The sequence below is a fragment of the Macrosteles quadrilineatus genome, unplaced genomic scaffold (assembly GCF_028750875.1).
Source record: "Macrosteles quadrilineatus isolate MER2022 unplaced genomic scaffold, UCM_ALF_1.0 Scaffold_7__1_contigs__length_78375512, whole genome shotgun sequence".
NCBI classification, from domain to species: domain Eukaryota; kingdom Metazoa; phylum Arthropoda; class Insecta; order Hemiptera; family Cicadellidae; genus Macrosteles; species Macrosteles quadrilineatus.
Window position 1 is genome coordinate 37268909 of NW_026542600.1, and position 23858 is coordinate 37292766.

A 23858-nucleotide genomic window follows, 5' to 3' on the forward strand; every position below is an offset into this window, starting at 1 on the left:
GAAGCACGTTTTGTTCATGACCTTATTTTTTACTGGGTGTTATACTACTACCATTTATCCATTTATAAACGTAGTGTTTTGCATCAGTATTCGAAATCATAATAAATGGAATTTGTATCAAAATGTCTAGTTTTTTAGCATTGCTACGATGATCTAGCCTTGCTTTAAAAAAAAAATTTATCCGTTTACTTATTCATTCCCATATTTTGTGCATATAATTGCTTATTAGTACACACGTCTTAGTCCGAATGCAAAAATAAGCCGCTGTTGATGTAGTTCCATATACAAAATACCCCCACCACAGCAAACCTACAGACTAAGCGAATTTCCATTTACCTGGCTGGATTTCTACTGAGATATTCCCTTCAAATTGTCCTATTTATTTCCTATTTAAATTACATAAATTTTAATGAGTACCAAGGTTTGCTGCTACAGAGAAGGTATTGAGATGTGTTTTTTTTATTGAAATGTTGATAGCTTAATATGAAATAAACAAAATTGCCGAATTTGATTAAAATATATACATAAACAACTAAATTACAACAGTTTATTTATTCTCCAAAAGAATAACATGGGAATTTTAAATTTACATTTTTTAATTATCTCCGTATCAGTTAGGCATACAAAAACGCTTCAATATACAAAATTATTTTTTTTAAGCTCTACAAAATGATCAGGAAAGAATTAGCGAAATTTTGTGTTTTTACGGTCAAAAATGGGAAAAACCCCATTTTTACCCTATAACACCCTCCCATATACCACCGTTCTCATAGTCCGGTCATGCTGGTTCGTGAACTAGTTTGAATAAATGTAGGTTCACACGTTTGTACCAAATTTAATCACAACTGGATCATTTTTGCTCGAGTTATCGCGCTAACGGACACATATATATGTAAGAATTTCAACATAGGGGGTTTTTGGCCTCTGGGGACCTCAAAACGAAAAAGTAAATCGGTCCCAGGTCTAGGTCTTACCATGATACCTACGGTAAAAGCTTATTCCCTATATGGGAAATTCGCTAAAAGTGCTTCATGAAGAAAATTATAACAATTTATTAGGTCAAATGCTCTTTTTAGATTGGCTTGTTTTTGAAAGGTCATTTTTGGACGAGTTTCAAGACAGCTTTTGAGGTTGAACAGAGAGAACCGTCGCCTAGTTTATGTAATTGGAGGGAAGACCTTGCTCCCATAACGACACGTCTTGAGGTGCTTTATCTTGGCAAACACGCTACAATGGGTCTACTTGACTCTGGAGAAACATTTGTATTTTAACATTTAATTTGTTATAGCCACATTATAAGTAACTATTCAATGTCCATTCAATGGTTCATATAGTCTACAATAGGTTTTAAAAAAGTGATTAATTTTGAATGGTTATATCTGTTTTGATGTTAAAAATATCTCTTAATTGCAATTTCCAGTTGAATAATTTAGAATCTGAGACAAAATTATATGGACTTAGTGTATAAGAAAAACACTTATATGAGAAGACAAATTGAATATCAAGTGGTATAAATTTATTCACGCAGATAACGGAATTGGGTTGGAAATAGAAAAAATAAGGCACTGAAAAAAATTATTAACGATAATCAAACACAGCCCACTATCCCAGTGCAATAGGTTTTATTTACAGTTTAAAGTGGTTTAAAACATTGTTTAAAATCCAATATAGTTTGTATTATTTTGTATGAAAAAGTGTAGACTTTAAACGTTGTTAGCCTAGTTTCCAATTCTAAACCAGTAGTTGTTTTAACTCGTATGCATATTTTTGAGTATTTTTTTAAAATCAAAGTTATATAATGTTTTTGTTTTTCAATGCTGGATTGAGTAACATACCGAATAGAATACGCTGTTACTGAAACGGTTGTGTAATCAAACTTTGACTTTCCCATGAGAGTTTGTACTTTGGTTCAATCTGTTCTTGTATAAAAACAACAAAAATATGTACATATGTAGTTTTTTGTTGGATTTGTTGGATAACAGCAAATGCGAGTTTTATTATTTGCATTTTAATTGGAAAAGTTTGAAGCTAATTTCATAAAGCAAGACATCATGACACATACTTTAAGAACCAACATTAGTTAATTAGGGAGAAAGTCATGATGTAATATGAATTATCTTAACAGTGTGGGCTCAACTTATTCAATTTCAAATTTCTAAAAGACGATCCAAGAAAAATCACAGTCTTTAAAATGTCCTGTTAGACGAAACCATAATCTGTCCCTCCCAAAATGTGAAGTTCCTTGGAGTACTCCTTGATGAAAATCTCAGATTTCATCAACATATTGAACATGTAGTAAAAAGGGTTTTGGTAGGTATTTTCATGCTCCGAATGCTCCGACAAACAGCCAACACCGATGGTCTCCTGTCTGCATACTACGGGCTCATCTATCCCTATACCTTCTGTATGCGTTACCAATAACAAATTACGAGCATACATATTATTCATACTCGTATATAAGAACACCATATTTTACGCTAATAAAGTAGTTTTTTGAGGTTAATCCTCTCCAAATCAGTATTATACATGCGTTTTCGTGAATAAGCTATTCATTTTGTAAAAATATAACTTTAACCAGTTGTTCTACTTTAAAAATACAAAGAAATATTCGGGCTTTTTAATCTAAGAGATAATTATGTCAAAACTAAAGTACATACGCCATTCCTGTATGGGGCTGTGAAACCCAGAGAACACTGTTTTTGTTCAGACTCCAGAGGGCTATCCGTATTGTGTCCTCCCTTCCAAAACGTCACTCCTGCAAAGAAATATTCAGATCATTCAGAATCCTCCTCTACCTATCCATCCATCTATATTCTGGAAACGTTGTCATTCGCTAAGTTAAAAAATATCTTCTTTCACCACAGATATTCTTTCCAGAATACTTCAAACCTTGCCATAACCCGTCATTCAATTGCATTTTTCCAGAGGCACTTTCACTACAATGCTGTGAAACTCTTCAATAACTTTCCTTTCCTATTACAGGCTGAACAGGATGTGAGTAAATGTAGAAAGGAGTTAAAGTCCATACTGCTGGATAAGCGTCCCTGAAAACTGGTAGACTTTTACTTGTAAGCACTAGTTGAATTGACTTGCAGTTGCTTGTAAATACTTAAGTTGTTTTCACTGTAAGATAAACAATATGTTTTATAAATTACGTATTCATTTGACTTGACTAATGCATGTATATGTGTATATATCTGGCCTAATAAATGACTTATTGACTCACTAAATCTCCTCCGGGCCGCAGGGAACGAGACCGGAACCCTTAGCGTGTATTTTGGCCTGCTTGAAAAGAGGTTCCTTTTTGACATTCCATACCACACTATCTTTTTATTTTCCATATGCCATTTCAGTGTTTATACTGTATTTAAGATAGCGTTTATAATGTGAAGAAAAGAACTTTAAAATGTTACTTGTATAGTGCAAATTTCTAAATTATATATTTTACTGTATATGACTATCTATCAGACGATGAGTTTCTCAGTAGTCTTAGTTTATATTATTCATTCTGATAGCCCCTGGACTACGAATAATGACTTATATAGGCTTACCTCCGTCAGTAGTCCAAAATTGTGTCTTTTTCAACTAATGTTGTTCAAAGCTTACATGTTTCGTTGCACTGCAACATCGTCAGAGCTTTTTGTCAAAAACATCAAATGATTTATACATAAAACAAAACACGGAACACGAAACATTTAAACACGTAATAACACGATAGCGCTATCGACACGGCACGGCAGCGGTTGTAGGTAGACTGGCAGACGTGCCGTGTCGATAGCGCTATCGTGTTATTACGTGTTTAAATGTTTCGTGTTCCGTGTTTTGTTTTATGTATAAATCATTTGATGTTTTTGACAAAAAGCTCTGACGATGTTGCAGTGCAACGAAACATGTAAGCTTTGAACAACATTAGTTGAAAAAGACACAATTTTGGACTACTGACGGAGGTAGGCCTATATAAGTCTTAGTTTATATTGTCAACAGCTTTGTTTTAGTGATTATATTGCCTAATTATTTTAATCATTTAAATTGTTGCTAGTATCTAGTTTTTGCGCTGAATTTGACGTATGACACCAATGGACAGCATTCTAATGTGGTCAATATTTGTTGGACTAAGATTGTACTGATTTCGCAGTAAGTAGAATCATCGGATTTTAAACAGTACATGGCTTGTTCCAGTTTAGTTTGTGCTAAAGTTTCTTGGCACAACGATTATTTTTTTTTGTTTTTAAAGAGACAGTCTTAAACGCTTATAATAATCGACGAACTTTCATATACAGCAAATGATAAAACTTTGAAGTGCAGTGTGAAAATGGCACCAGTTCAGCCCCAAAACTAGTTGCTAGCTGCGATGAAGAGATTATTTATGGGTTAAAGTACTTACCATATCGAAACATTGTTTTGTTAATACTGTAAATGGGAACACAAACTTAAATGATCCAAGTATGTCTACAAATTTTAAGACTTCACTTCCTCAACAATGATCCATATAGTGTAATGTAACATCACAAGTTACAAGTAGTGAGTGGCAATCCTATCCATCAAACTGTCAGTAGAGGTGGTTGATATAAGCCGACCTACTCATGTGAAGTGGAAAACTTGTTCAACATAACACACAACATAAGGCAACACTAACGCAAGTAAACAATCCAAATATTTAACGTAAATGCATAATACGTAAGCATGTTTTTAATCGCAGGATACATAAGGAATTGCCCATTTGTATCACAATAGGATTATTATTACTTTAGTTGTGAGAAAGTATACATTTTTTCATTTTGTTGTGTTGTGTTGGCAACAAAATCTTCAACAGTTTAAGTTGTAGGCCTACAGATGTCCAGCATTTTGCAACAATAAATTGAAAAAAGAAAATATACAAAAATTGAAGGAAAATAAATAATTTTTACCGTAGGGGAATCCGTGTACACAGATAAAAACGCGTGCACAGGGCATTAAGCTGAATGGGCAAGGTTAGAAGTAATATTAGTGCTTTAGGTGGGATGAGTTGTTCAATAAAGAAAGTTTTCCACACCAGAAGGACTTACTTTTTTATATAAGTTGACTTCTGACTCACGGTGGGTTCCGAACCATCAGGTTACGGTATTTTGGAGATTACTAAATAGCATTGGTGATTATTGGTACGAGTATTCAATCCCAAGCCTTTAAAACAAAGTTCGGTCTTCTACACACTGCACTAGACGCGCCCAAACAAGATTTACTTTGCACGGTTAAAAATGCGAAGATTACATACATGCACTGCAAGTTAATAAACCGTTTATTTGTCTAGTGACCAAGGTTTTCAACTTGACTAAGTAGTTGGAAAAATCTTCACCCAAGGGCTGTGAAGAATCATCATATACACTTAACACTTACACGACGAAAACATTTAATAAACATTAAACCGAATTGTAATACTGATGGTTAAACATGTTTCAAATAGATTTGATTTATCCTTAGAGAAAATCTGATTATATAATGACAACTTTAAGAAGTTAAGAATCTCAAACCTATTCATAAGGGTTGTTAATTACGAGTAGTTTCTGTACAATGTGATCATTTTATTTCGGACTCTGATGTATTGTTTGGTGGTTAAATCTACACAACTAATTTAAAATAATAATTTCAGGAAGATAGTGATGTTAATAAAACTAATATATCCTGTGTCTTAGCGTATATACTCACCGATCAATTTATAACATAAATTAGTTGAACAAAGTCTTAATAATCTCGCAATAGCAACTATATTGCAATGATAACTGCATGACCGTTTTTGGAAATTTATTTGGGAGGTTTGCTTTGATGAAGCAATATTTATTTACAGTACTTTCTGAGGTTACAAAGTTACATTTGGGTCACTTTTAAAAATAAACCAGATAGAAACGTAATACATTGAAGAATACACTTTTATCAACAGGATAAGTTTAAGGAGCTCAACCGTCGTTTTATGGGTGTTCAAAATACTATATGCAGTAAACTTGTAAACGATATACCTTATTAATATTTATGACTTGCTACTGCAAATCTGCATTCAAAAAATAAATAATAATATAATACACATTGTACAGCGAGTATTATTTTATATATTGAGGGCAGCTTAATTGAATTACGACAATAGCATTCATAGTTTGGCATATTTTCAATTCCATTAGAATATGTACTCAATTAGATTATTTCAAATTGATTTTTAATTCGACATTAGGAATATTCAACAAGTCAAGGATATTAATGTTAAATGTATTTCTAAATTATACAAACACCTGTATCATAGCCAAAAGAAAACGATAGCTGCTTAGTGACGTATTTGTATCAGAGTACTTTATAAGCTTTGATCCTCCCTAGGGATTAGTTTGAGAATCATGAAACTTTACGCAAGCACACTTATCAATAGATTTCAGGTGTTTTGTTTTAGTCAGCCTACTTAGCTTAAAAATATTAATACAAATAAAATATCAAGTCTGGTCTGTCTTAGTCTATGGTAGAACTGACTATGAACTGGAGAACTCCAGTAATTAAAAACAATCAATTATGTATTTGTTTACCTACAACATCTTTTGTTGCAACATCGTTCACTGGAACCGAAAATTGAACGGGTTTCAACTATACGTTGTCACACGTAGTAGCTATTCGTGTAACTAATAAAGTGGTTTTGTTCGTTTATATTTTTAACAAATATTTGTCTGTAATCAGCATTTATTTTATGTGGAATATAGTTAAACGGCCTTCACCCATGACAACCAATAAAATCCTGATAACAATTAATAACTTGTATTGCGTAAATCTAGGACTGTTAGTCTAAAATTAGTCCTTATATTTACCCCATTTTACCAGCATTTATCGTCGAAATCAAAAGAGAAAGTTATTTTTGAAAAGGGCTGTTCTTGAATCGCTGGTTATAATGCTAGCTAAGGTCAAATTAATTGTATAAGCTATTAAACATTTGGATAACCAAAGCAGTCTATACATGTTTCTGGAAATAACAAATATTAGATTATTTGTGTGGTTATAACATAATTGAACATAAAGTAAATTCTTTATTTTCTAAATTTTCCCAGAACGCATTTAATTCCCATTGCAAGACACGAAGCAACAAATCCAAGTAAAAACTATTGTTACATTGTGTGTAGAATTACTCTACTGTGAAGTTAGTTTGAATTACAAAATCTATTTTAATAAATATGATAGGAAATGCTTGATATTTTTCTATATCACCTAAAATCATCATATATTTACCTAGTACATTTTGTAGGGCCTAAAGATAATTAGAGAGCAAGAGCTTTTGTAAGACTTATAAAACATTTTACATTTTTGTTACATCTTTATTTAGCTAGATATAAAAAAATAGGTCTACATCAAGTCATACTAAATCAAAAGCTTTCAAAAAATGTCCTGATATTTTATTAGTAATGCTGGATCCATTAATTGTATAATTAAGCCTAAATCAACATAAGTTAAATATTATTCAATTCTTAGGGCTGATGTTTTAAAAATTACATTTACGTAGTATTCAAACTTATGTTTAAGTACGTTATAATCAATTGAGTCAACAGTTTAATATACCTACCGGTAAATTTTGTATACTGTAGGCCTTTTTATAATACTATTTAGGAATGATGCTTAAAAAAATATTAACTATTAAAATATTACATCAATGAAAATACTTAGAAGGCATCATCCTGAATCATTTGATGCTATTTGACGTCTTTTTATATTAGTTTTGTTTTAAGATTATCCGAAACCTCCTACCCAAATTAAATTACTTATTCAAGCTATCCTTGGATTTTCATTGTTTCGAAAAATATAAAATAAAATTTAGTAACCATATGACATATTTAAATATTTAAAAATAAAAATAAATTCAAGACTAAAAGACAAATAAATCATAACCATAAAATAAACAAAATAAATACCTTCTAAAATTTATAATTAATTTTAGTATATGCTACAAAGAATCATCCGCACCCAAATAATGCTAGTTGTATCGATATTGGATATGCCTAAATACTTGTAGCTAAGATTGTAGAGTATTAAAGGGTCAACATCATAAAGCACCCAAACATCGTTTAACGAAGAAAGTTCTAACAACGGTTAATGAAAGTTACTTGGAACTCAAGTTATATATAACCCAAGTGTTTCCCTATTGAAGCCTTATACATAATTTAAATCTAATAAGCTTAGTTTCTTAGGTAGATGATTACACTAGATAACTGAGCAACAAAAATGTTTATATGATTCAAAAGATATTATTTAATATAATAAAAAACAAATTCATTTTCAAACCTTTTATACAGAATTTATTTTTTGATACAATGGTTGATAAAAGGCTGTCGTCAGTATTTAGTGTAAAATGCTTTTATTGAAAATGCAATGCATGTCTGAAGAGGCGTAATGTATTTTGGAATTCGATAATTTGATTTAATTGATATCTAATGGCCAGGTTCAAATTCAGTAAATCACCAATACTTGTCATAATTTATGATACCTCGCTTGTAGGCTTGGCTTTGGGGGAACTGGAGGGGAATTTACCTATTTTCCCCTATTTACTTGGTAGAACTATCGTGGTATCACCATCTGTTTACAGCCCAGCGAATCTTACCCTTATAATCTGCTTATAAGTACCATTGCAATACAGTGTTGCTGTTGGTAACAACACTCGTAGCTGTCCAAAAAAGGCAAACCAAAATTAAACACATTCGTAAAGAAATTTACAATCTAAGATGTTCGTTATATAAAGTCTTCTTCTTGTTACAACAGTATATTATTTAAATTATTGTGTGATGTTTGAACTGGTTAAAAAGAGTGTGAATATGATTGTGTGTAAAGGCAAACTTACTATCGGTTGAATTTGAATGATAGGTAAATAATACTTTGCTGATAGGTATTTCCTCCTCATCTATATATAGACACTAGCTGGCCCGACAGACGTCGTCCTGTCCTAATGTGGTTTTATGTCAAATGCTCGTTCATTTTCAAGAGAAGCTCGTTCGCATGGCTCAATCACGTCCTGGTTGAAGTTCGCTCACTCACCTTTAGGTTAAAGCTCGATCGCTGCGCTCACTTGCCTTCAGGTTCAGGTTAGCTCGTTCACTACGCTAACTCGCCTCCAGGTTAAAGTTCGTTCGCTACGCTCACTCACCTTTTGGTTGCAAATTAGCTGTTGTCATAAATTTAAAAATATATATAGTGCTGCACCTTGTTGGTAAACCTATTACTTTTTAGTGCTATTAAGCATCACAGAATCAAATTGTTTAGTTGAACCAGGTGTTAAGATTCTTTAATTCCATTTAAATATGAGTACTCATAAGGTTAACATGGGAAACTCCAGAGCCACTGGGGCGGAGCCCTTTTGACGGATCTGCACCAAACTACACAAACCATCCTTGAATAATGCTTAATAATGCCTGAAAGTTTCATTAAAATCTGTCCAGCGGTTTCGAAGTCCATAAAGGACAAACAAACAAACAAACAAACAAACAAACATACATTGGATTTTATATACATGGTGTCCGGTCATAAGTGTTAAATAAAATTTTGCCTCAAACATGGTAATATACATAGGTATATACACAGGTAATATACACAGGTACATGGTAATGGCGACCTAATGACGCACATTTGAGGTTCCCAACCTCAACCGTTAGGGAATAACAAATAAATTAAGGTTTTCCAAAAATTATTGTAGTTGTCATGAAAAAGGTTATATTACTCTGTTAAAAATGCACTAATTGTTAATTTAAATGTCATTTTCAGAATCCTCACAAAATTTTAAATAGATATAACACATAATCGTTAGGGTACGGAAAAATATTCTGCTTAAATTTCTTCGTTAAACAATTATTTTTAATACCGACGAAAATTTAATTAACATTCAGCAATTTATTTCTCGGTTACCGAGTTCCGCTGAGTTGAACAAATATTACTAAAAAATTCCTTATTTAAAGGGCTTTACAATGGTGTATAATAGTTTTTACCAAGTTTCAAATTTCCTAATGTAATTCAATCATTGTTGTGAAAAAACATGGTAGGGCAAAGAAAAGCTATTGTGCAGAATAATACATTTAAGTGCAGGCAACGAATAATTTGTATTTTTTTCTCGCATGCAACGTTTTTTTATAGCTATTAAGCTAAGAAAAGAAACATATAGTATTAAAATGTGTTTGTGGTAAAGTTACGGTTATCTTATATTTTTCATATTTCAGATAAGATTTCAATTAACTCGCGGAAGTTCGGTTGTGGCTATCCCAAAACTTCCTGACACAGATTGGGCGTGGAGGAAGTGTGACATAGCCTCCTCGATCTCCAGACTTGAGCCCGTTAGATTTTTTTGTTTGGGGTTATATGAAAAGTCTAGTTTACTCGACTGTTGTAAACTCTGAGGTTGAGTTATGGGAGAGAATCTTTGAGGCTGCTGGGAAAGTAAGGGAAAAATTGACGTATGAGGTCACAGTCAGCGCAATTCACAAGCGAGCTAGGGCCTGCTTGCGGGAAAACGGAGGGCACTTTACACCCAAACTGTGATTCCACCTTAATAAAAGTTGTGCTTCGGACAAAGTATGTCAATGATTTGATTTGTATTGTGCGTTTTTACTAATGTATTGTGTTTAAAAAAAAAAAAATTCCAAAGTCTAAACAAAAACACTTTAGAATGATGAAAGTGTAGTCTGGTCAATCATAAATTACACAAACCCTCATCATCAGTGGTCAGCTCATAAAATAGTTAGTAAAACTATTAATTTTTTACAATATCTGTTTTGGATTAACCGTGATTTTTCACAATAGTGCGTAAAATTCACCATAGATTTGACAGTAGATAAATGTAGTTATACATCATTGTAAAGCTCTTTAAATAAGGAAGTTTTTAGTAATATTTGTTCAACTCAGCGGAACTCGCCTACCGAGGAATAAATTGCTGAATGTTAATTAAATTTTCGTCGGTATTAAAAATAATTGTTTAACGAAGAAATTTAAGCAGAATATTTTTCGGTACCCTAACGATTATGTGTTTTATCTATTTAAAATTTTGTGAGGATTCTGAAAATGACATTTAAATTAACAATTAGTGCATTTTTAACAGAGTAATATAACCTTTTTCATGACAACTACAATATTTTTTGGAAAACCTTAATTTATTTGTTATTCCCTAACGGTTGAGGTTGGGAACCTCAAATGTGCGTCATTAGGTCGCCATTACCATGTAGTTTGAGGCAAAATTTTATTTAACACTTATGACCGGACACCCTGTATATAGATACAAGTTCTGCGTGTTTAATCTACAATTCAAGTTAAATACTATCATCTTACGATGGTTAATAGTTTGTACTACATTGAGTTATATAGTTGTAAGGGTGTTTAACGGTGTTGAATAGGCTAAAAAAAAAAAAAACTTTAAATGTCTTATAAATACCATTGTTTCATGTTGAAGAAAAACAACAATTAGTAGGCCCCTTGGTCATTCTTAAAATACTTAAATTCAATCAACCCTAATACAAACTGAAACAATTTTATGAATAAATTTGATATTTCTCGAGCTTGGTTTAGTTGTTTAGTTTCAAAAACCAACAAATGTAAGAACTTTTAAGCAACTCCGCAGCCAAACCAGCCCACTCTTTACTCCATGACCAAACCACAATGTTGGTTTGCGATATTAATATAAATCTTAAAAGTATCAACGCACACGCAGAAGTGTACTAACCCGCTATCCTAGTGATTGCTGGAGTCATCCCCGTTAAACTTTTTGTGACAGAGAGGAGGGAAATATATCAGCGGGTTGGAAAGGACCAGGCAAGAAGCGAAGATCGCGCCCGGACCTACCAGCTGTGACAGGAGAGCTGGTAACAGGAGACGCGGGTACGCTGGACCAGGCGACTGATTCCGCAAGTCCCACCTTGCGTAAATTGGTGAGGTAGATTTTTACCTCACCCAATTTCTGAAAGGTCACGGATTTTCCGGTCGTACCTGTTCAGGAAGGGCAAAGCTGAGTCCCCCGATTGTATCTACTGTTCGGGCACTCCTGACGCCGCGGAACACACTTTTTTCCGCTGTCCGCGTTAGGAAAGGCCCAGCCTGGAGGCTCGATACAACATAGGACTGCTGTCGGTGGACGCGGTCATCCCAATGATGGCGGAGGGTGAGGACAATTGGATCTATGTGTCACATTTGCCCAGGGTATTCTCCGCGCCAGGAAGATCGACCTTGATCGAGATGCGGTCTAGGTAATAAAATAACAGGATGCAGGAAAAAGTCGGAGCCCTAGGGCTTAGGTCACATGTTGGCCTGACTTGAATGAAATGTGACAAACAATTCCAGGTCTGTGTCCAACAGAGTACAGGGGGTTTTTAAGTGAGTAGTCTGATCATCTCACGAGTCTTACACTACAGGCTGGCTACATGTGTGTGTAAATGCATTCTCTCTCCACTCCCTAAAAAAATACACAGAAGAGGCTTAGGTTAGTTTCGTGGTCGCATATCTTATATTATAAAACTAATCTTTGAGTAAGCTAGTTTAAACATACATAACGTTGCCAATGTAGGAGAATTAGATTTCCATCAGTTTGTAAATATTCCCATTGATCTACACTGACGTAAAAAACTCTCTTCGAAATAAAAACATTGTCTAATGGTTACTAATTTTTCTATTAACTACTTTATTTACTACAAATGACTACACAATATCCAAATTACTAGTGTTTCTATAATACTAGATTGTACCAGGCTGTTCTAGGTTTGTACTTGGTTGTCACCAAATTCTCTATCAATTATAATGTTATATTTTATAATCTACAAATTGTGTACAAAATGCTTGAGTCCTTCTAAAACTATATCGATTACAAAATACTAAATGCATTTACACCAAAAAAACATTTGGGAATAAACAAGCACTTTTGCATTACTTACAAAGGCTTTTATGTCGCTGAAAAATATCTGTATAAAATTTATAAAGAAATAAAGTGAAATTGGCATGTGTTGAAACGTACAAATACTGTTCTTTGGCCTGAAGTAATTTAGATTCGGGAATTGGATTTCAACTTCCATTTGCCATTCTCGGCTACCCATGGGATTTATATTTTTAAAGTACATACTGTATATTCAAACATTCATAAACAAGTACATATATGATCTTCAATCAAGCTGTGAGCTCGCAAGTGACTATTTCAATAGCTTAAACTAAACTTACTAAATAATATTTCATCAATATTGTAGGTATACTGTATATAAAGTCACTTATGAAACATTTAAACATAAAAGACGTATCTTCTTACCTACATAGGGACATACGTATAATATTATTGTAGTCTTCATACCACTAAACCACAATGTCAATTGACACCCAAGTACACTCAATGGGAATGCAACTCAGGTAATTAGTAGTTTAGTCCCTACCTGTTCAAAACTGATTTCCTTCTAGATCTTATTCAATTTTACAATTCATAAATCTCCTTTCTAAACTAATAACCTTTTAAACAACAGTCTACATTCCATTATTCATCTTTTTATAGGCAATAATTCCATATGACTTGGTTACTATAATTATTTAAATAGCAACCCAGCAGACGCACAGGCAGAACTTGCCTATGTCTGCTGTATTTCATGTAATCAATTTTATTTATTTATTTATTTATTTACAGACGGAAAACTCCATTTTCATAACATACAATCATGGCAAGACATTTCATTCAGACTTACATAGAACAATTCATACATAACATCAAGATGACCTGACTAAAGAACCCTAATAAATAAGAATGTATCAAAATATACCAATATATATAACAATAAATAAAAAAATAACAATGAATAACAATGAATAACAATAAATAACAATAAATAACAATAAATAACAATAAATACAATAAATAACAACAATAATTAACAATCAACATGGGGAACAACAAATTTGGTAATTAGCTAACAAAGATAAAAAATCAAAAAACAAGTAACAGTAAAACAACAACTACAATGATTTAGTTTATACAGAAATGTTCTTTTTTATTCTTAGTCTTAGTTTTATTTTGTACGTATTTTGTATTAAAAAGTATGTTTTTTTCTGTATATATTGTGTGGAAATAAACATATTTCATTCATTCAATCATTCAATTAGAAAATCTGCCCTTTAAGAGCACTTTCTGACCTTTCAAAATATTATTGAATTTACATATTGGACATTTCATGTTGAAGTTGAATTTAATGTAAAAACTTAGTTACAGAACAGCTACAAATGTAATACTTTAGAGGGGTTTATTTTTTCAGACCCTGTGCTGCTTTGAGTAAGGAAAGACGACGTATACTTGCGATGGTCTAGAAGTATTAGAACAGAATGACAGTGCCAACAGTTAATGTAGCTGTTAACCCTAATTCACCTCCACCTCAAGGGGTTGATGTTATGGTTTGTTTCACACCATCGCTTGGTAGTATATTACGTTACAAAGCCGCGACGTAGGTGTTTGACATTAGGTGATTCACGTATGATACATTTTGCCATAGGCTACTACCAGCAAAAGGTTTTTACAATACGTATTTTTGCTAATTTTTACATTCTAGACTAACATAACCTTACTCCTTTTTGGATAGTTTTGCCAATTATAATCATGGAACACTTTAATTCAGAAATGTTTATAAATTTATCATACAGCAACTATCATTCCAGGTGGGATTTTACAATATTCTCTGTCACAATTCAAGTTCTAATGTAGACTAGTTAGTAAATGGTCACAAATAAGATTGTTGTATCCTACTGTAAAACCGTCTGGTAAGTTTACCGGACTCTTGCAGACTTTGTGGTAGACTTAGAACAACAATCTTACTTAGACAACTACTTACAACTACGAACAACTACTTAGGAAAAAGTATATAAAAGAAGTAGGTTATTGTAGAGCGAAAAATATTTTATTCTGTAAAAGATTATCTTCCCATAACAGTAAATGGGTGGTAAAAATAGTCGTTAGTAATTATTAAGCTTAACAGCTTGTAATAGGCTAAGCCTTTTTATGTTGTGATTCTATTTTAACAAGTTTTAAAATGCACTAACCCAAAGATTGGACATATTTGAGGTATTTCGTTTGTATTAAATTCTCTTTTAAGTAGGAAAGTTTGGTACTCGGATTCTCAGAAAAATGAAACAATAAATAATTTTATATAACACGGAGAAATAAACAACCTTATTTCTCCCACATGACAATGATATTCTTTTGCAGCTCATTCGCATGTTATCGATAATGAATCCCTACAATTTTATATTTTGCAATAGAAATGCATACACACACTATAACTCACTGTAAAAGACCAAAAACATTTTTGTTGACTGATGCAAAATAATAAAACAAAATTCGCTTTACAGAAGATGTTAAGCCTCTTATCCTGTTAAACAAACGACCGTTCATTCTTCCCGTTTTTGACTCTGAACAAACGACAGTGTTTGGGAAAAAGCTTAATTTCCCTACTTTGTTGTCAGAATCAGCAATGTGAAGCTCTAAAGAAATGCGTTATTTTAATCCTACTTAATCACGGTTACCTATCTCATTTTAGTTTTAGAACCACCAAAATATTTCATTATATATTTGATTTTTTATTAATGGTGTGTACAGTAATCTAAATAATAATAAGATAATAATAATAATAAATAAGCAAAAGAAGTAAAAACCATATATAATTAGACCCTATTTTGTAGTTTGGTGGATCTACAAAGTTATAAAACTCTTAAGTAACAAATGGCTACGTCAAAGAGACTCTTGGTTTTACCAACGAAATATAAAATTAAGCATTACATTAAAAATATTTCGACAATAAAGATCAAAGTGAAATGTTGGAAATCATCCGTTTGCAAACAGCTGTTCCTTTTTTATTCAAATTTGTTTTAAATCAACAAATAAATGAGGATTAAATTTGAAAAAAAAAATTGTATGGATACGTAGCCAGATGAGAACAGTTAGGGACTCTTATAAAAACCCCTACGGGCCGCTGGACACCCGGCCGAAAAAACTTGTCTGAGAATTTCATGCCCGGTACACGTATCTTGAATTATAACAAATCACGCAACTAAATGAAATCTAGGGATCATCCAGGCATCTCTCATCTTGCTTCGAATAGCACTAGCTGAACATGAGAACCGAGTATCCTACACTTATCCATCCTCTTGAAACAATCCCTTCACAAGAACATCTGCAGTAACAGGTCCTCTTTTACGATGTCGCCAAACCTGAAGGTGTTGTGAACGCCTTTTACATAATTTATTTCATCACCAGGCCAGGAAGACATTTTTTGGGGATTGTAAGTTTCCGTGATTTATCAGGAATCAACATTGGTGATTTATTATTATGTAGTTCTCTTTTATTTTCCCTTATTTACCTGCACACTCTTCTAGTGATAAAAAGTCTCTACTCACACACACGCACACTCACAAACATTAGTGATTTTTCCGTAGAGTTAATCTATATAATTAATACGCTAAATGAAACTTTGTCGATTGAACTCCTCCACCACTTATTACCCGATTTTATCCATTGAGGTCTCATTGGAAAGAGCTTGTCACGTAGATTTGCAAACTGGCCTTACATTTTTGAAAAAGTCCCCTTGGGCTCTGCCCCAGTGGCTTTGAAAGTTCCCATGTTATCCTTATGAAGAACATAATTGTTTACATTTTGATTAGCTGTATAATTTTATTGCTGTTATTTATTTTTCAATTCAATGAAACCCATTGGATACGTTAACTGATTTTGTTGAAATTAAATATTTACTATTTTAATTTACATTCGCACATATTACAATGTAAAAAATCGAGAAGCCTGGACAATGTTGACTTTGTACTGTATTTCTTGAGGAATCATTGAAGGAACCGATTTGTTTACCACGATAACATACGAAAGTCATTGAACACCACGAAGTAGAAGAAATATAGAAAACAAAATTTAGGTTAGTACTATCGTTATTAGCATATATAATGAAGAACACTTACAATATGAAGATTCCCACAAACAATGAAGAAGGATGTTAGCCATAGTACTACTATTTTGTAGGAAACATGGACTTAACATTATGATAATTGGCAAAGGAAAACCCTCTAAGGCTAATTTAAACTTGTAAGGCAAGGACATAAATATATGTTTTCATAGTGTCAAGCGATTTAAAAAGAATATGACTACATCCAAGAAACCTTAATAAAACTTTAATTGAAGGATTCGCAATATTCACATTTAACGGAAACAACAAACCATCTGAAAAACTTAGGCCTTTCAGTTCTGCATTTTGCCAGGTAAATATAATTTACGTTATAACAATAACTAGCCAAATTAATTTCAATTGAAGCAAATAAAATTGTGTCAGAGAGGCTATGCAGAAAATCAGGTAGTTCGTAAGTAATGTAAACAAAATGTTATCACTATAAAAAATTATCGAAATTTGTAAACGTACCGGCGAGAATAGGTGGTACCATGCAGACTACATTATCATAGACTAAGATAAACATGGACAACCTAATGCGGCTATAAGTGGGAAACGTATGTAGAATACACTAAAAAACCAGATAAGCTTTGAAAAATTATAAAATATTTACAAGAAATGTTGATTATATGGAACTGTTATGCACGTAATCTATTAGTTGAGTCTTTTAAATGAATCTGTTATATATGTATATGTATGGCTTTATAAATGGATTCAATCCAGTATGTCCCAATTGGACTGGACTGGAGTAGAACTAGCTCCAGCGGTGTACTCAGAGCTTCAAGTCATTCTTCACTAATCCAGGTACAAAGTGAGATCATTTATTACAGTTCTTAAGTATATTTTATCATAGTTAACATGGTGGCAGCGTTGGGATTCGAACCCACGCCCTTTCGGACTGGTGCCTAAAACCAGTCCAACTCTACTTCGATGTTTGAAATTAGTTAAACTTATGTTGAAAATGCATTGCTATGAAATTAATATACAGTTCTATGCCTAATTTACTAGCCTACAAGTGTGAACAAAATATAAACTATTTAAAAGGCTAAAAAATTGTAGGCCTATGCCTAGTTTGTGAGATTTTTCTAAGAGTAGGTCTAATACTACCAAGCCTAAAATATCGGCTTAGTTTATTTAGGACAAGTTGATTTGGTAAATATTTAACTTCTTTTTATGCATTTAAGCTACATTTATTTGTTTGAATTTTTAAAATGCCTAAAGGATCTCAGACGGCTGGTTCTGAGGATGAACTTGTAAAGCCTAGTACGTTGGTAAATTTAACTATGAATTTGCCTCCACCATCATCTATGGAAATAAAGGGTGATGTCCTAGACAATTGGAAGTTTTTCAAACTTCAATTCGAAAACTATTCAATAGCCACTGGGCTGAATGATAAAGATGAAGAAGTTAAAGTAGCAACGATTCTGTCTGTAATAGGCAAGGACTGCCTTAAAATCTACACTAGTTTAGATCTAGGCGATGATGACAGCACAGAAAATAAATTGAAGACTATAATAGCAGGCTTTGATAAATATTTTCAACCGGAAAAAAATGTTATTTATGAGCGATATGTGTTTGGGTCAGCTAATCAGTTACCGAATGAGAAGATAGAACAGTACGTATGCCGGTTGAGACAGTTAAGCACGACTTGTGATTATTCAGCTCTAGAATCTGAAATGATTCGAGATAAGTTAGTTTTAGGTGTTTCAGATCTAAGTCTCCGCAAGAAACTTCTGTCGGATAGCAAACTAACCTTGTCTGCGGCCATTGATATATGCAGGGCTCACGAGGCTACTGATAACCAGTTGAAGCATATCAGTAAAAATGAAGGTGCATGCGAACAGCAGCAGGAGGTAAACAAGGTTTTTATGAAGGAAAGAAAACATCAGAGCCAAGGTAGGCCAACACATTTCCCTAGTTTTAGAAATAGGAGAACTTGTCTTTTTTGTGGGAACAATCATGAAATGATAAGAGATAAATGTCCAGCTTATGGAAAAACTTGTGATAGGTGTAATAGACCAAATCATTTTTCAAAAATGTGTAACAGTTCCGAGTCAAGACCTAATAAATGGCCTAATGCACCCAGAAAAAATAAGTTTGCTAATAACAAACACTCTGTTAACATTGTTGACGAAACTGACAGTAGTTCAGAATCTTTGTACAAAATTGAGAGCCTTAATTTAGCTAGTAAATCTAATTCAGCTTCGGACAAGAAACAATGGGTAACTAACCTAACTTTCAGTACAAGGCCTAGGCCTACTCTCGATCATGACCAGGTTTTTTGTGACTTTGAGTGTCAGCTTGACACGGGTGCTTCGTGTAATGTTATGCATAAATCTGACTTTGATAAAATCGCTCGTAAAGCAATTTCAGAATTCAGCAAGCCTAGTCTTAAAGATTCTAGTACTATTTTGAGGTACTACAGTGGCAACACTATAAAACCAGTGGGTGAGACTGATCTTGTTTGCTATTTTAATGATAAGGTGTATTGTATGACTTTTCAAATTGTCGACATTCCTGCGTATCAAAGACCCCTTATTTCTGCGGAGACTTGTAAACAGCTAAAGATTTTGCAGGTAAAAGCACAATTGTGCAAAGTTGAAGATGTTGATACTTCGCTGTCAAATAATACTAACCAGCAGGACAATGATATAATTGATGAATTTGATGATGTGTTTACGGGTCTTGGTTGTTTACCAGGAATTTTTCACCTAGAAGTAGATGCTACTGTGGATCCTGTTAAAAACTCCCCGCGCAAAGTTTCCATACCGCTTCGTAAGCAGTTGAAAGAAAAGATTGATGAGTTAGAATGTCAAGGCATTATTGTAAAGGAGAATCACAGACAATATTATATTGTCTGTGGGAGAATGCTCCTACTGAATGGATTAGCAATATTGTAGTCGTTATGCGTAACGGCAAGATGCGAATCTGTCTTGATCCACGACCGCTTAACGTTGCTCTTAAGCGATCACACTATCAAATTCCAACGATCGATTACATTTTACCAGACTTATCTAAGGCTAAAGTTTTCTCAGTGATGGATGCAAAGAATGGGTTCTGGCAAGTTAAACTAGATGAAGAGTCGAGCAAGCTAACAACATTTTGGACACCACATGGAAGATATAGGTGGACACGCCTGCCATTTGGCCTAGCTCCCGCGCCAGAAGAGTTCCAACGTAGACTACATGAAGTACTATATGATCTTGAAGGAGTTGCAGTGATCGCGGATGATATATTGATTTATGGTTGTGGTGACACAGGAGAAGAAGCCTCAAGAGATCATGATAGGAAGTTGAGGATGTTGCTTTTACGAGCAAGGGAGAAGAATCTAAAGTTAAATAGAAAGAAGATGAAGCTTAGGCAGACAGAAGTATCTTTTATGGGACATGTTTTGTCGAACACAGGATTGCGTCCAGATTTGTCTAAAGTACAGGCCATCACTGAAATGAAGAAACCAGAAAATGTGAAAGATGTCCAACGATTTTTGGGTTTTGTTAATTATTTAGCCCGTTTTGTTCCCACACTTTCGGACCTCTGTGAACCACTCCGACAGTTAACAAAGAAAGAGTCAGCTTGGATTTGGGACGAAACTCATAATCGATCCTTTGATAAAATTAAACAAAGCATTGCAAACGCATCAGTATTAAGATACTTCAATGTCCATGAACTACTGACTATACAGTGTGACTCAAGTAGTATAGGCCTAGGCGCATCGCTTCTCCAATCCGGGCAACCTGTAGCGTATGCGTCACGAACGCTATCCCCGGTAGAACGGAGATATGCACAGATAGAAAAAGAATGTTTAGCAATCTTGTTTGCTTGTAACAGGTTCCATTACTATATCAGTGGAAAATCAGATGTGACCGTCCAGACAGATCACCAACCTCTGGTAACAATCTTCAAAAAAGCTTTGCTTAGTGCACCTAAGCGTCTTCAATGTATGATGTTAAAGTTGCAGAAGTACAACTTCAAGTTGGAATATAAAAAAGGATCAGAAATGACCTTGGCAGATACATTGTCCAGAGCAGCAATACCTTATGATAATCGTAGTAGGAATCAAGAAGACATAGAAACCTCTCATGTTTATAAGATGATTGAAGAAGAGAACATGTTTAAAAGGATGGAAAAGGTGGATCCCACTAAACATCTAAATGTCACGAGTGAACGACTGGGCCAGATTAGGCGAATAACGCTGCAGGATCCAGTGTTAATGAAACTTACATCGGTTATCATCTCTGGATGGCCTAAACTGAAAAGTAGCCTAGATTTGTCAATAAGAGAATATTGGGGCTTTAGAGATGAACTTGAGGTCTTTGATGGAATAGTGTTTCGAGGTAGCCGTTTAGTTGTGCCTAAAGCTATGAGGCCAGAAATGTTACAAAGAATTCATGCTGGTCATCAAGGAATTGAAGCTTCTTTGCGTAAAGCTCGTGAAATTTTATATTGGCCTCGTATGTCAGAAGACATCAGGCAGTGTATTGAGAAGTGTACAGCCTGCCTTCTTAACCCTCCAGAGCAGCAACACCTTCCAATGCAAACTCCTGACACTCCAGACCTGCCTTGGACACACATAGCTATGGATGTGTTTGATTTTAGAGGACAAAACTACCTGGTAACTGTGGATTACTACTCTGACTTTTGGGAATTAGATGAGCTTCCAAACATGACCTCAGAAACTTTGATCAGTGTTTCCAAAAAGAATTTCAGTAGATGGGGTGTGCCAGTAAGTGTAACGACTGATAATGCACCGAATTTTGTTAGTTCAGATTGGTTGAAGTTTAGTAAAGACTGGGATTTTGAACACAAAACATCATCTCCTTATCATCCAAGAGGCAATGGGAAAGCTGAGGCGACTGTAAAAATTGCCAAAAATACTTTGCGTAGGATTGATCGTGATGATGCGGATCTGTGGCTGGCGATTTTAGAAATTAGAAATACGCCTGCTAAGGATGTGGGTGTTAGCCCAGCTCAAAGAATCATGTCAAGAAGGACTAGAACTACTATCCCAGTAACTAGGAGTTTGTTGTCACCCGAAGTACCAAGTGGAGTGAAGTCGAAACTTATTGAAAGGAAGAAGAAATATAAGCGATATTACGACCGAAAGTCCAAGAATCTGCCAGAATTGGAAGTAGATCAAGGTGTAATTGTAAAATCAAGGCCAAATGTCAAGTATAATCAATGGGAATTTGGTTCAATCAGTAAACAACTATCAGACCGGTCTTACAGCGTAAAGACACCTTCAGGTCACTTCAGGCGGAACAGAGAATGGATCAAAGTCACACCCCAACAAACTAGTAAGTCACCCACTCTCAGTCCCCACAACAGCCCTTCTCCAACTAAGACCCCATCAGAAGATGAAATGTGTAGCCAAGAAGAACACATAACTCCAAGGGAGATAGTTTCCCCTCAACGTAGGACTACTCGTTCAGGAAGGACTATCCAAACCCCTGAAAGATATAAACAATAAGAAAACTGAAGTAAACAAGTTGTAAATAGAAGAAGTTTTGTTTAATTTTGTTATTTATCTCAGAAGATGTTTATTTGTCATTTCAAATTTATTAAACTAGAGAAGAAGTTTTATTATTTTAAGAAGAGAATGTTGTTTATATATCATTTAAAAATTTGAAAAGTGAAGAGGAAGTTTTATTTGTTTGAAGAGGAAGATGTTATATATGTATATGTATGGCTTTATAAATGGATTCAATCCAGTATGTCCCAATTGGACTGGACTGGAGTAGAACTAGCTCCAGCGGTGTACTCAGAGCTTCAAGTCATTCTTCACTAATCCAGGTACAAAGTGAGATCATTTATTACAGCTCTTAAGTATATTTTATCATAGTTAACAGAATCGGAAATTATGATTTTTATTTGTTTTTAATTAAGTTATTTGTTTTTCAATAAATAATTTACTTCTCTGAAATTGCTTGATTTCGAACAAAATGTACACTAGTAAGCTATTATTTTAGGTCTCATGTTAAGACCTAGACCCGGGACCGATTGATTTTTTTCGTTTTGGGGCGCTTTAAAACGCCTAGAGGAAAAGAAACACCATCCGTTTAAATTCATATAAATACAAACGTTATTTATCAAACGAGTTTTCAAACCAGCATGGTTGGACTTGGGGAACGGGGTTGTATTAACGGGTTGCATTATTTTCAATGATATTTTGTAGGGTTCTAAAAAACAAATAACCTAGTGCAGTGAAGCATTGTTGTATGCCTAACGGTTAAGGGGGAATTGAAAAAAGTGTAAACTATAAAGTATCATGTTATTTATATAAAAAATAAACAAACTGTTGTAGTTTGTTGCTTGTTTATGGATGTATTTTAATCTGAGGATGCCACTTCATAGTAAGGGCGAAACGTCTGGCAGTGAATTACAACTGACGACGCGGTTGACGCCGAAAACCATCACCATGGAATTCAATGACAACGGCCGCGAAAGCCTACGCATGAAGATAAATCTGTTTACTTTCTCAAAATCTATCAACATTTAAATGAAAATGCACATTATTATCATCCCTGTAGTAAAAAGCTTTAATACTCGAAAATATTATTTAAAAAAAGAAGGAATATATCTGTTAATTTTAAGGGAGTATTTTAGGGAATACTTTTGTTGAATTTTAGGAAATCGAGCCAGGTAAATAAAATTTGCTTGTTCTGCAAATATGTTTCATACCATTTTATGTTTTTTTTTATTTGTTTACTTTTTAATTATTATGATGTCAAAATGAACTACTGTTAGCTCAACACGAAATCCAAACAAATCTCATTACCAACAAAGACACCATTGTGCTCCGCCATTGTGAGAGTTACAATGGACCAGGGTTGGATTTATAGGCGACTTGGCTCATGATAAACTCCAGTAGATAGTTGTGAGCCAACATGAGACTTAAACTTTCTAACGTATGGGTCACGTTGCTTAACATAT

General features: G+C 33.9%; 1 protein-coding gene across 1 annotated transcript; it reads left to right on the forward strand.

Annotated features, from left to right (window-relative positions):
- Positions 1-19833: 19833 nt before the first annotated feature.
- Positions 19834-22395, forward strand: LOC128998922 (uncharacterized protein K02A2.6-like). Its single transcript, XM_054425279.1, has one exon. The coding sequence runs from the start codon at positions 19834-19836 to the stop codon at positions 22393-22395; it is 2562 nt and encodes an 853-aa protein (XP_054281254.1).
- Positions 22396-23858: the final 1463 nt, after the last annotated feature.